We start from the raw sequence: 14,639 nt of genomic DNA on the forward strand, positions 1-14,639 counted from the left end.
TGTTTACATATTTTACCCCCCCCCCTTTGCTTTCCTGAGGGCTTGCACCCTGCACAATTCCTTTGTCCATTTGTCCCTCCCCACTAATCTCCCTCCAGGTAGTTATTCCTGCAAGTGCCTAAATACTAGACCAACCCATACACCTCCTCCCTCACCTCCATTCAGGGCCCCAAACAGTCCTTCCAGGTGAAGCAATACTTCACCTGCAAATCTGCTGGAGTCGTCTGTTGTGACCACTGCTCCCAATGTGGCCTCCTCTACATTGGAGAGACCTGTTGTAACTGGGGACTGCTTCGTAGAGTACCTCAACACCATTTACCACAAGTGGGACTTCCTGTTGGCCGAGCATCTTAATTCTGATTCCCATTCCCATTCCGAGGTGTAGATCCACGTCTTCCTCTTGTGCCAAGATGAGGCCACCCTTAGGGTTGAGGAGAAACACCTTATACTCTATCTAGGTACGCTCCAACCTGATGGCATGAATATTAATTTCTCCTTCAGGTAAACAAATACCCCAACCCACTTCCTCTATTCCCTACTCTGGCCTTTTACTTCTTCCCACCTGCCTATTACTTCACCCTGGGCTCCCTCCTCCTTCCCTCTCTCCTATGATCCACTCGACTTTTCTATCAGATCCTTTCCTCTCCTGCCCTTGGCCTTCCCCATCCACCTGGCTTGACCTATCACCTTCTAGCTATCGTTTCCCCCCCCCCCACCTTTTTTTTTATTCTGGCACCTTCCCCCTTCCTTCTGAGACCTGAGAACGAAGGGGGAATGTTCGACGTGTCAACTGTTTATGCTTTTCCGTCGATGCTGCCTGGCCTGCTGACTTCCTTCAGCCATGTTGTGTGTGTTGCTCTGGATCTCCTGCATCTGTAGACTTTCTCATGCTTGTCATATCCAAATGTTTTTCGTTACTGTACTTAGCACAGTTATCCACTCCGAAAGCCCGGTGTTGCAACTCAGTTGTAGCAAAGTTTCTTCACATTGAAACTCCCATCCTGTCAAAAAGACTTTGAAGTGTGTCACCATGGTGTTATTTTCTTAAGGAATATTTAACGTCCTCATGCCTGTAGTGCATTTCCATGAGATCAAGATTAATCAGTTAGTTGAGCTCATCTCCAATGATGTGTCCATACCCCATGACCCTGAGTGTCCCAAGTTCGAAACCTTGATCCAAGCCTTGACTGCATAATGTAGTTCAAAGTAAATTTATTATCAAAGTACGTATATGTCACCATATACAAGCCTTACAGACATACTCAATAAATCTATTAACCACCATCATCATTGTTATGTGCCATGTTGTACGATGTGGGCAATCATGGTCTTTGACCTTGATTATTCTTGGTAAATTTTCTACAGAAGTGGTTTGCCATTGCCTTCTTCTGAGCAGTGTCTTTAACAAGATGGGTGACCCCCAGCCTTATCAATACTCATCAAAGATTGTCCGGCATAACCAGGATTTGTGATGTGCACCAACCGCTCATACAACCATCCACCACCTGCTCCCGTGGCTTCACATGACCCTGATCTGGGGGCTAAGCAGGTTCTACACCTTTCCCAAAGCTGGCCTGTAAGCTAGAGGAGTGAAGGAGCACCTTACATCTACTTTAGTAGAGATGTATCTCCATGCCACTACTGTATTAGAAGAATAACCATAACAGAATCAATGAAAGACTGCACCAACAGGCTGAACAACCAATGCGCCAAAGACCACAAACTGTGCAAATGCAAAAAGAAAGAAAAAGTAAGAACAAAAAATAAATAAATGAGCAATAAATATCGAGAACATGAGAGGAAAAGTCCTTGAAAGTGAGTCCAGTTAAGTGAAGTTATCCCTCTGGTTCGAGAGTCTGATTTTGTTGAGGGTTAATAAGAACATAAGAAATAGGAGCAGGAGTAGGCCATCTGGCCCATCGAGCCTGCTCGGTCAATCAATAAGATCATGGTTGATCTGACCATGGACTCATCTTCACCTGCCTGCCTTTCCCCCATAATTCTTAATTCAGTAATAATTGTTACTGAACCTGGTGGTGTGAGTCCTGAGGGTCCTGTACCTCCTTCCTGATGGCAGTAGCGAGAAGTGAGCATGGCCTGGGTGGTGGGGGTCCCTGATGATGGATGCTGCTTTCCTGTGACAGCACTCGTGTAGATGTGCTCAGTGGTGGGGAGAGCTTTACCTGTGACGGACTGGGCCGCATACACCAGGTGTGCACCATGGTTGATTCTATATTATTGCTCGGGGAGAGAAAATTCTGAGATTCTCAGTCTTTGGACCCTGCCCCAGGACTGAGTCAATAAACTTTCTCTCAAACTCCTACTTCTAGATTCCCCTACCAGGGCACCATCCTCAGCATTAGAGTGACAGAAACATTCTCCGGAACCACCAATACCCTTCAACGGAAAATCCTACAGAAAGCATTGTCGATGGCCCAGTCCATCATGGGTAAAGCCCAACTCACCACTGAGCACTTCTACACGAAACACTGTCGCACATAAACCGTATCCGTCATCTAGAATTATTACATCTTGGGCTTGCAGTTTGAGGAACTCCAGAAATGCTTTCATTTTCAGTGGTCTTTGAATATCTTAAAGAAAGCGTCCTGAAGTGCACTTTGCACAGATTTAGTTTTCAAGTTAAGAATGGATAGTCTTGGCACAGACGTGGTTGGACTAAGTTCACTAAAATGATTCCAGGCATGAGTAATTTGTCTTATGAGGAGAGATTGAGGCTAGGCAGAGCACAAGAATGAAAGGGGATCTTATTCGAACTGCAGGGCCTGAATAAAGTGGACATGGAGAGGATGTTTCTGATAGTGGGAGAGTCTAGGATCAGAGGGAACAGCTTCAGAATTGAATGATTCCCTCTAGGAACAGAGATTAAAAGGAATTTCTTTAGCCAGAGGGAGGTCAATCTGTGGAAATTCATTGCCACAGATGGCTCTGTAGGCCAAGTCATTGGGTATATTTAAAGCAGAGTTTGATAGGCTCTTGATTCGTCAGGGTGTCCAAGGGTAGAAGACAGGTGAGTGGGGCTAAGAGGGAAAATGAATCAGCCATGATGGAATGATAGGCCAAACAGCCCAAGTCTGCACCTGTGTCTTTGGAAAAGCTGGATACTGGCTAGATTGAGGCAGCAGAGCCTGGGCCTGAGAGCATATCAAAGTAGCAGGGTTTGGGCCCAGGCGTGAGGAACGACCCATGGTTTGGTTGATTTAAGCACGGGGCCAGGTTGAAAAGGTTAGAGTGTCAGGGCCGGAGGTGAGAGATGGGCTGATTCAGCTCACTGCTCTGCCAGGTTTACATGTCTCTGCTCTGAACTGAGGCTGTTGACTGCAATTCAAGGGCTTCTGAATCGGCTGCAGTGATAACTAGCTTTGTGGCTGTGGACTCACTCACGTGAACTTCAGTTCTGAATGTTATTTGTTTAGTTTTATTGTTTGCACATTTTGGGTTTCTGCATGTTCGTTGTTCCACGGTCTTTTTAAATGTATTCTGTTGGGCTTCTTTGTATGTTGATTTGGTATGTCGACAAAAACACTCAAATCCTTCTCTAGGAGTTCTGTGGAGAGCATTCTGACAGGCTGCATCACTGTCAGGTATGGGGAGTGGTGGGGCACAGGACTGAAAGAAGCTGCAGAGGTTGTAAATTTAGTCAGCTCCATCTTGGGTACTAACCTACAAAGTACCCAGGACATCTTCAAGGAGCAGTATCTCAGAAAGGCAGCATCTGTTATTAAGGACCCTCCAGCACCCAGGGCATGCCTTTTTCTCACTGTTACATCAGGTAGGAGGTACAGAAGCCTGAAGGCACACACTCAGCGATTCAGGAACAGCTTCTCCCTGCTGCCAACTGATTCCTAAATGGATTTTGATCCAATGAACACTTCCTCACTTTTTAAATATATATTCTTGTTTTTGCCCGATTTTTGATTGATTCAATATACAAATACTGTAATTGATTAATTTTTTTATTCTTCGGTGCTATGTATTGCATTGAACTGCTGCTATTAAGTTAGCAAATTTCACACCAGTGATAATAAACCTGATTCTGACTTGGAGATGCAGGAGGCTGTGGATCTGCAGCAACTTACGGTTGTTTCCCTGTGTCTCGTGGTCTTGCGGTCAGTTATCAACTGATTGCACATCCGTTGGTTCTCCATGCTCTCACACCCTTGCTGCTGCCACAGCAGGGATGCTGTTCCCTTGGCCCTTACCCACCACCCCACGAGCCTCCGTATCCAGCACATCATTCTCTGTAGCATTCGCCATCTCCTACTATAAAGCATGTTGTCTGTCTCCCCCATGTCCACCCTCTCTCCCCAACATGCATTCATCTCTCCCCACAATTCTCACTCCTTCCACTTAACCCTGCATCTCCTCCCGCACCACCGTTCTGGGCCCCAAACAGTCCTTCCGGGTGAGGCGACACTTCAACAGCAAGTCTGCTGGATTATCTATAGTATCAAGCGCTTTCGGTGCAACCTCTTTTGCATCGGTGAGACCCCAGCGCGGACTGGAGCACCAGTTTGTCGAACGCATGAACTCCATCTGCCTCAGAAGGCAGGATCGCCCAGTGGCCGCCCATTCCCACTCTGACATGCCTGCCTGCCACCTCCTCTACTGCCAAGATGAGGCTAAACTGAGGCTGGAGATGCAGCACCTCATATTCCGTCAGGGTAGCCTCCAACCTGATGGCCTCAATATTGATTTCAGTAATTTCAAGTAACCCGCCAGCATCCCCCTCACTTGGTCTCACCTGTCACCTGCCAGCTTATACTCCCTCTTTTCCCCCACCTTCTTATTCTGGAATGGAAGGTTCTTTTGTTACTGGAAATGGTATTAAACAACCTGGAATCTTGAATTTTAGAATCTGTAAATTATAAATATGAATAGATTCAGATTTATTTATCACGTGTACATCAAAGCATACAGGGAAATGCGTCATTTGTGTTAACATCTAACACAACTAAGGATGTACTGGAGACAGCCAGCAAGTGTCACCACACTTTCTGGTGCCAACATAGCATACCCAGAATGCTCGTTGGAACAATACAGAGCACAGCAAAACAGAACATACCAAGCAACAACGGTGAAACGAACCCCATTCCTCCCTCCCACCTCCCCACCCACTCACACACATACAGTACGCAGTTCTCAAATCGCAGGAAAGGCTGTTTCCTTTATCATCCAGCGTGGGGATATAGAAATGCCAGGCTACACAGCCAGACTGAGAACTCAGCACACGTGAAGCACCGTAGTTTGAGCTGTAGCTGCAGACCACGGACTCCGATAGGACCCCAGCCACCTTGAAAAGAAAAGACAGACATGAGAATAAGCTGTTTCACGGATGAACTGGAAGAAGTCGCCTACGTTTGTAGAAACCTCTGGCGCCATCTCTTCCGGGTGCTTCAGTTTCCTCCATGTGGTTAGGGTTCATCAGCCGTGGGCACGCTATGTTGGTGCAGGAGCATGGTATCATTTGCAGGCTGCCCTCAACACGATCACCACTAATTTGATTTGACATGATTGATGCCTCTCACTGTAGGTTTCTACGCATATGTGACAAACAAAGCCAATCTTTAATCTTTCTTTCCCAAGATCGGGGACTGACCTCTGATGGATTTTCAGAGTCATAGAGTCCTACAGCACAGAAACAGACCCTTTGGCCCATCTCGTCCATGCTGACCATGCTCATTAAGTCAGTCCCAGTTTGCCATCCTCAATCCTGAATGCACAATCCTTGTTGATTTGATTTGACACATACAAAACATATTATCTTTCGATGTACTTTACATGTGACAAGTAAAGCTGGTCTTACAAAACAGTTTCTACTTCTCTGCTTTCAAATGGAGCAACTTGACGTCTTGTTTAGATCAGTGAACACAACATTCAAACATGTGAAGCCTTTGCCTGAAAGGTTTTTTCTTTAACTTTGACCCAAGCTAAATGATTTCCTTGTTGCACAGTTCCACAAATTCCAAACGCCTGTTAAACACACACTTTGTTGTGGGATCCCTTGAATGTTCCTTGGAGTGTGTGTGACCTCGCCTCACTTGGTCAAAGTTGTAGAACCCGTCACATGCCAAAGCTGCCTGCACTGGATTAGTTCAGCAGATTGGAATGAGTCAGAGGGACAAACCTACAATGAGTTTGGCCGGCAGTGTAGAAAGAAAGAGTAGATAATGTTTCAACTTGAACTCCTTCCGCGAGAGGTAGAGGATCATTCCAAGTTAAACTTTAATTGTATTTGTCAAGGTTTAAAAGCAAGTTTTAATGGGTCACGGTACGGATGTACAAATCAAGAGCAGAGGGTTCAACATTCTGGGTCAAGACACTTTCAAGGACTCTATAACTCACGTTTGCAGTGTTATTTTTTGATTTGCACTGTTTGTCTTCTTTTGGGTCAAGGCACTTAACGAGGGCTCCAGTCGAGGTGTATGGTCTTGTGCCAAAGCCCATTTGGGCCTGTATACATTTCCCTCTGTAGATGTGGATGGTGTAGAAGCTTGTTGTAGGTTACAATGGGACATTGACAGGGGATGATCTGGCCTGAGAAGTGATAGTGGGAAGAGCAAGGGAGAGGGAGATGGAGAAAGGGGAAAGGGAGGAGAGGTGGGAGAGAGAGAGAAAGGGAGACAGGAGGGGGAGAGAGAGGGGGAAGGAAAGGGGGAGGGAGGGAGAGAAGAGATAGGAAGAAGGAGAGGAAGAGGTGTGGGGTGGGGAGAAAGAGACTGACTTTGAATCTGACTGTTAAAAAAACGCGATTACTCTTCAAAAATACCTAATTAGCTGACAGGTTCTTGATTAGTAAGGGTGTCAAAGATTATGGAGAATGAGATAATAAATCAGACGTGATTTATTATGTCTGATTTATTGCGTGATTTATTACGTAGAGCAGACTCGATGGACTGAATGGCCTACTTCTGTTCCGATCTCTTATTGTCTTTTTTAACCTGTAACCGCTCACAATCTATGGGCATTCTCTCATTGTGTTTCCATTTACTCATTTCCAGATAACAGGGGCCTCAATAAAGGACTGCTGGGATTATCTTAACCCGGGTAAAAAGCCCAAAGGATACACAGGTAATGGTTTGCAAAGTATTAGCTTGTAAATTTTGAGTTTTCGAGTTCAGGTTTTTGGTGGGGAATATTGTCCACTTCATTCTCTGTGGGAGGGGAGATAGATAATTCATTGATCCCAAAGGACATTGCAGTGCATTATAATTTCACAGATATACAATATTAAAAGAGAAGAAGAATAAATAAAAAATAAATTCCCTCAAACAGTCTAACAGGAGGAGGGCATCTCTTCCCCAGCTACGGATCGACTCATTATCGTTCATTGTGGCCTGTTCCAAGAATTTTACCCAACTGTTAAAGCCCGAGCTTTACCCAGCTGTTCTGCACCAGATCTGTGAGACAGATGCAGAGCAGACAACAGCTGTCCTTGTCCACTCAGGAGTTTCATTGGAACATGGAACAGTACAGGCCCTCCAACTGAAGATGTTATGCTCACATTTTACCCTACCTTTAAATCAATCTAACTCTACCCTCCTACACAGCCCTCTACTTCTCTGTCATCCTTGTGCCTATCTGTGAATTTCTTAAACTTCCCTAATGTATCAGCCTCTACCACCACTCCATGTATTCATCATTCCCTGTAAAATACCTACCGCTGACATCTCTCCTATACTTTCCTCCAATCACCTGAAAATTAATTGATTTATTTATTTAGAGATACAACACGAAATAAGCCCTTCCAGCCTGCACAGCAACCCTACATTGAACTCTAGCCTAGTTGTGGGACAATCTACAATGACCAGTTATCCTTTGGACTGGAGGAGGACCCAGAGGAAACCCAGACGCACAAGGGAAGAACTTACAAGCTTTCTTACGGAGAGTTGCTGGGATTGAACTTCACCCTGTGCTGTAGTAGTGTTGTGCTAACTGCCAAGCTGCCTTGGTGACCCTTGTATTTGCCATTTGAGCTCCCAGACTGCAGTACCCAACACTTGCTATTCCAATAGGTCCCATTACAAAGATCACAATTTATGACACATTTTCCTGGAACACGTCTCTTTTGCAAATTAATTGTCCTTTTCACACTTTCCCTCTATCCTACTTTTGCAAGAAGTCATCTTAGCTCAAAGTACGTTTACTATCAAAGTATGTACACTATATACAACCTGGAGATTCGTCTCCTTCCCAGCAGCCACCAAACAAAAAAGCACAACAGAACCCATTAATAAAGACTGTTGAACACCCAATGTGCAGGGAAAAAAACTGTGCAAACAACAAATCGGGCAAACAACTGAGGTTCACGGAAGTGAGTCCACAGCCTAAAAGCCAACCATCAGTGCAGCCAGCCCATTAGCTTATTAGTCGCAGGCCGTAGCCTGAGCTCAGCACAGAGATGAGTAAATCTCTCAGGGCAGCGAGCTGAACCGGCTCCAACACCCTGACCCTTTCACTCAGGCCCAACGCTTAAATCGTCCAAACCACGGGTTGTTCCTCGCTCTCAGGCCACGCCACCTCAACTCGGCCTGTACTCTCACCTTTCCAGTCTGGCCCAGCGCTTCAATCGACCCAGCCTTGAGTTGCTCCTCACTCTAGGCCCCGACGCCTCGCCTCGGTTCTGCTGATTCAAATCGGCTCCAAGTCTGATCCAGCTACGGCTCGTTCCCCGCCACCTCAATTCATACCGCATCACAACCGTCCCACGACTTTGATACTTCAATACACACTGCAAAAAAGTCAGGTCATACGGGCGGTTTAAAAGCCCCACACTGAAAGGGAAGTTAAAGGCTGTGGACTGCAGTGACTGTTTACCAGAAAAAGTGGAATCTATAAAGTAGTTAGTAGTTTTCTTTGTTTTGTTTGCTATAGGCAAGTTGTCGCTGATCTTCACCAGTGCCATCTAAAAAACAGTACGCCGCCCACCTCCTCCTCACTCCATCCCGAAAAGGCAGGGGGAAGCCTCAGCCTCGGCCAGAACAACCGGCTGAACACCAAGTAAGAGGACTTCAAGGAGACGCTTGGCCCGAGCTTTCAACGTTTCCTGGCGTGACGATGGTGCGGGATCGTAGGAAAGTGGAGGCTCGGCCCACTTCGTCTGACCAGGATGCCGATTTGTAATGGGAAGGGCAGCACTGAAGAGAACAAACAGTATTCCCCAGGCTCGCTGTACAATTAGTCGGCCGAGGGCTGTGTCGGATCCTCGGCCCAGGAGTGGACCCTGTGAGGGAACGGAACTTTAAACAGCGGCGGGCGATCGGACACCCGGCAGAGCTTGGTGGAGGGGGGGGCCCCAGGGGACCCCCAGCAAGACTGCATCCAGAGCAGAACCGGTGGCGAGGGGGCACACCGGCTGGCCGATGGGAGGAGGAGGCCAGGCTTGAGACCCCCATCATTGGAGAGAGCCGACCACTGTTGTGCACCCCCCCCCACCCCCACCATTCCTTCCCACCCAAACTCCACCCCTGCAAGATGGAGCCCAGACCGGTCACTCTGGGCCCTGCCCAGCTGCAGGAACCTGGAGGAGCTGGGCAAGGCGGCAGGGAATGGGCTCCCATTGCCAGCGAGCTGCCGAGGAGGCAGGCGGAGGCCACGCAGAATTATTACCGGGCTCTTCCTTCCGAGGCTCCTCCGCCTCCTCCCCCTCCACTTCCTCACCCTGACCCTGCCCGCCGCCAGCACCTCCTGACCAGCCCCTACCATTACACCCAGCCCCCGTACCCGGCCTTCCCCAGGCAACCGCCCTATCAGGTATCCAGTGAGGCTGAGGCAAGGGGCCCTGAGGGAGGGTCCTGGCAATTGAGCGCTCAGCCAGAGCTGGGCGGGTGTGGCGAGCCCTTCCTGGGCTCCCAGCCCAGGAAGGTAGGCAGCACCCCACCCTCTGCCACTGGTTATCGCCACCCACAGCTTGGCGCCCGGGAGGAGCGCAAGGCCCGTAAGCCAGGCCGGCACATCTGCCAGTACTGCGGGCGGGCCTGTGCCAAGCCTAGCGTTCTCAAGAAACACATCCGCTCGCACACGGGCGAGAGGCCGTACCCCTGTGGCCCTTGTGGTTTCTCCTTCAAGACCAAGAGCAACCTCTACAAACACCGCAAATCGCACGCCCACGCCGTCAAGGCCGGCCTGGCCCCCGCTGTTTCGGCCGAGCCAGCTGCCCTGCCTGGCGAGGATGCCGAGCCGCCACCCTCCGACGGAGATGAGAGCACTGACACGGACGAGGAGGTGCGGCTGGGGAGCAGGCCTTCAACACAGGATGAGGCGGAGCCCCCAGGGCGCGGCATGGGATTCATTCTCGCCGACGAGGAGACATACCCAAAGGCCAGGCCGGGGGGTCCAATGCCACCAGCCGAGGGAGAGCCCCTTCCCCATCCCATTCCCCCTCCCATGAAGGTTCCCATCCTCATCGTGCCCCGGGCCCAGGGAGCCGGCACCCAGTCCGAGGCTCCGCCCCCAGTCAAGGCCGAGCCGGCCTGCCACAGCCCCGGAGGGCTGGGCCGCAGCTACAGCGGGCAGCGGGCCGTCAAGCAGAAGCTGGCGCTCAGGCTGAGTGAGAAGCGGGGCGGCCGGGACAGCGAGCAGTCGCTTCACCTGCTCAGCCCACACAGCAAGGGCAGCACCGACTCGGGTTACTTCTCACGCTCCGAGAGCGCTGAGCAACAGGCCAGCCCACCTGACACCGAGGCCGCCAAGTCCTATGCTGAGATCATCTTCGGCAAGTTTGCTCGCCTGGCTCCCAGGTCCGTGGTGGTGAACGAGGCCTCCCTGGAGTCTCGGGTGGTGGCAGGGGCCAAAGAGGCGGGGCCCGAATTTGAGAGGCTGATCGAGGAAAACATCATGCGCTTTGTGACCCCCGAGGGGGTGCTGAGGGAGCCAGCTCTGCCCGACAGCGGGAAAAGCCGGCCTTACTTCCTGCCCAGTGAGGGAGAAGGCAGAGACCTGCCCCGGTCAGACAAGGCCCAGTCCTGCTTGTTGGGTGTCCCTAGTGGAGACGGCTCCCAGCTCACCAGGAGCAACTCCATGCCCGTCACCACAGGCAGTGGCCTGGCCGTGCCTCAGCTCCTGCGGGGTAGCCACTCCTTCGACGAGAGGCTGACCTCCTGCGATGGCGTCCTCCCGCCTGGCTCCCACCAGCGGCTGCTCAAGAGACAGATTGCCATTGAGCTGGTACCCGGCCTGGAGGCGCCATCACCACCCGACGAGGCCGAGGCCACCCGCCCTCGCGGAAGGCCGGTCCCCGGGCTGGAGGAAGGGGAAGCCAGTGAGGCCGAAGCCCGGAGGGTAGTGCTTCCACGGGCTCAGGGACAGAGTCCAGCCTTTGAATGCGAGGCCTGTGGCATCAAATACCAATTCTGGGACAACTTTGAGGCCCACCGCACCTTCTACTGTGCGCCCAAGCCCAGAGCTGGCCCAGAGATTGCAGTATTCTCCCAGGCCTCGCCCCAAAGGCCTGGTAGCCAGGGTCCTGACACCTTGCCCTTCCGCAAGCGCAGGAAAGAGAAGAGCGTGGGTGATGAAGAGGAAGTCACTGGCATTGGTGACGATGGCGGCAGCCCATACGGTGGCTCCAGTACCTCATTGGCCTCCCTGTGTGACTCCAGGGCTGAGAGCCTGGAGCAGGAGCCCGGGGCTCGGGCCACTCCTCAGGCCTCACAGACTCACAGGCCACAGGCCCAGCCCAGTCAAGAAGAGTGGGATGTCCCAGGTCCTGACGAGGGCCCTGAAGCCTGGCCCCCCTCACCCCAAACCTGCCGTCGGCCTGGCGGCAATGAGATTTCCGTCATCCAGCACACCAATTCCCTCAGCCGGCCCAGCTCCTTCGAACACTCTGAATCCATGGAGGTGACCCCAGCCGGTGACGCCTCACCCTCCGAGGTGCAAGAGGGACCACCAGCCGAGTTCTCTGAGACCTCCATCGCCCTCCCACCGGCGGGCCTCGCTTCAGCCTCAGGCCCATCCCCTCAGCCCAAGCTGGTGCGCCAGCGCAACATCCAGGTGCCCGAGATCCGGGTGACGGAGGAGCCCGACCGGCCCGAACGAGAGCGGGAGAGGGAGCGGGAGCTCCCAGCCAGGGAGCCCGACCGGGTGGTTGAGGAGTTCCAATGGCCGCAGCGCAGTGAGACTTTGTGCCAGCTGCCTGCCGAGAAGCTGCCTCCCAAGAAGAAGAGGCTGCGGCTGGCTGAGCTCGAGTACTCATCCGGCGACTCCTCCAGCCTTGATTCAGGGCCGCCGAGCCGCAGCCCCAGCCAGGAGAGCAACTGGTCTCACGGCTCTGGCCTGTCGCTGTCACTGGAGCGCGAGGAGGTGGCCGGCGCGGGGTCCAGGGCCGATTACCTGACGGTGCCCCCGACTGGCTCGGCCGGGCCTCAGCTCAAGGAAATGAGGCGCTCAGCCTCAGAACAGTCGCCCTGCCTGCCCTGCCCAGAGGGGGCAGAGACCCGGAGCAAGTCCTTCGACTATGGCAGCCTGTCAGCTTCCTCCAACTCCTCGCCTCCTCCGCCTCCCATCCTGCCACCATCCCAAGCCACAGAAAGACGGAGATGCTTCCTGGTGCGTCAAGCCACACTCGGCCTGGGATCCGAGAGCCCACAGGGCCCCGAAGCACCCGAGACAATGCAGCTGTGCCAGGCCTACCCTCGGCTCCGTTCGCCGTCGCCAGGGCGACGGTCGCCTGGCTTCGAGGCCTGCACCCAGCTCCAGGCCAAGCTCCCCAACCACACCCATCCCTTCTACCAGGGGGATGTGCAAGCCTTCAAGGCCCATCCCTTCCGTGTCACAGTGCCCGATGCCATTGCCCCGGAGCCTGAGGCCTGGCCTTCTGAGGGGAGGCCTGGGGCCCGTCCTGGATCCTGGGGGCGGCCAACCTCTCCCTGGGCCTCCCCTCAGCACTCACCAAGCCGGGCGAGTGGGCCTGGCCCCGCTCTGGCCTCCCTCTCCGCCATTGCCACCCCTCCGACCCAGCTGCTTGTCCCGGTCCGGATCCAGGCCCATGTGCCCAGCTATGGCAGCGTCACCTACACCAGTGTTTGCCACTCGCCGGCTCCCGGCCGCCGCCACCTCCAGCCCGTTGGCCCAACTCCACGTGTGGACTCACCGCCACCTGCGCAGCGCACTCCGTTCCTGCCTTGGCGCCTCTCCTCATCCCTCTCCTCCTCCTCTTCCTCCTCCTCGTTCTCTTCATTTTCCGGGCCTGGGCTGCCCGAGGGCTGCTCTCCGGCAGCAGCCGCTGCCACTGCTGGTAGCAGCAGCAAGCGGGTCCTCTCTCCGGCCAGCAGCCTGGAGCTGGTGCTGGAGAACCAGCAGCAGAAGCGAGTGAAGGAAGAGAGGATCTGTGGCCAGATGATGGAGAAACTCAGCCTGAGGGAGTCCTCCCCCTCCTCCTCCCCCTCTCCCGCCTCCCCTTCCCCCTCCTCCTCCCCTTGTACCAAGCCCAGCAAGCCACAGCTGGTGAGGCAGCGGTGTACCACGGAACTAAAGGAGGGGAGAACCTCCTCACCCTCTTCCTCGCAAGAGGCCCGGCCTGGTACCCTTTCTGAGGTGGAGATGGCCACCGGGGAGAGCCCGCTGGTCCCGTCGCCCGAGCCTGCCTCCTCCTCCTCCGCTGCTCGCCGTTTCCCAGTCAGGATGGCAGTGCGGGCTCCTGGGGCCTCCCCGCTGCTGGCTGAGGCCTCCGATCCACTGCCGCCCCAGCAACAGCACCTCCTCGCCACGCCGCCGCCCTTCCCCAGCCTGCGCAGCCCGGCCACCATTAGCTGGTGCTTCCTTAGCCACGCCCGGCCTAGTCACGCCCGCCACGCCTCCCCTGGCTCCTCCGTCTACGCCGTCTGGTGCGTTGGCTCCTACAACCCCAACCCGCCCGGCACCCCCACCAAGGTGGCTCTCGCGCTGCTGTGCTCCAAGCAGAAGTCTCGGCCCGAAATCTACGTCACTGCGGCAGCCGGCTGGCCCAGCTCCGGCAAATTGGTGGCCTCCAGCAGCTGGAAGCAGCACCTGGCACAGGTAAATGGAAGCCACTGTCGTTCAACCATGCTGGGGTGGGGGCCTGGCAGCTCTCCCATTTCACACACACACACACACACACACGGACATGCAGACAGACAGACACACACACACACACGGACATACAGACAGACAGACACACACACACACACACACACACACACGGACGTATATATACAGAAACACACCCGCAAACAACGCATACACAGAGAAATACAGAAACACACAAACACACACACCACACACATACAGAAACACACACACAGAAACACAGACACAGAATCAACACACATGCACACAGAGAAACACACACACACACACACACACACACACACACACACACACACAGAAACACACACACATACAGAAACACAAATACACACACACACACACACACACACACAATGAAATGCCTGGGGCATAATTGCTGTTTTTATTTCCTTTTGTGAAGATGAAATATTGGTAGATTATTGTCTGAAGGTTCAGAGTGCCACGCGATGTGAAGTGAAAGAATGTGATCAGGAGGAGGGAAATGTTTTACAAGTCACACGAAGCTCTTGCTTGGTGCTCACAGTGATCTGGGTGCCAGTGAAAGAGGCTTCATGGAAGAATATTCCAAAGAA

General features: G+C 52.8%; 1 protein-coding gene across 5 annotated transcripts in view; it reads left to right on the forward strand.

Moving 5' to 3' along the window:
• The window catches only part of hivep2a (HIVEP zinc finger 2a), a 236,380-nt gene that overhangs the window by 194,678 nt on the left and 27,063 nt on the right, over positions 1 to 14,639 (forward strand). For all 5 annotated transcript variants that reach the window (XM_059985531.1, XM_059985532.1, XM_059985530.1 and 2 more), the window contains exons 3-4: positions 7,020 to 7,089; positions 8,893 to 14,016. In XM_059985531.1, the coding sequence (XP_059841514.1) occupies positions 9,493 to 14,016 (4,524 nt within the window). In that variant the 5' untranslated portion in view covers positions 7,020 to 7,089; positions 8,893 to 9,492. The remainder of the gene's footprint in view (positions 1 to 7,019; positions 7,090 to 8,892; positions 14,017 to 14,639) is intronic.

The sequence above is a fragment of the Hypanus sabinus genome, chromosome 12, assembly GCF_030144855.1.
Source record: "Hypanus sabinus isolate sHypSab1 chromosome 12, sHypSab1.hap1, whole genome shotgun sequence".
Classification (NCBI taxonomy): Eukaryota; Metazoa; Chordata; class Chondrichthyes; order Myliobatiformes; family Dasyatidae; genus Hypanus; species Hypanus sabinus.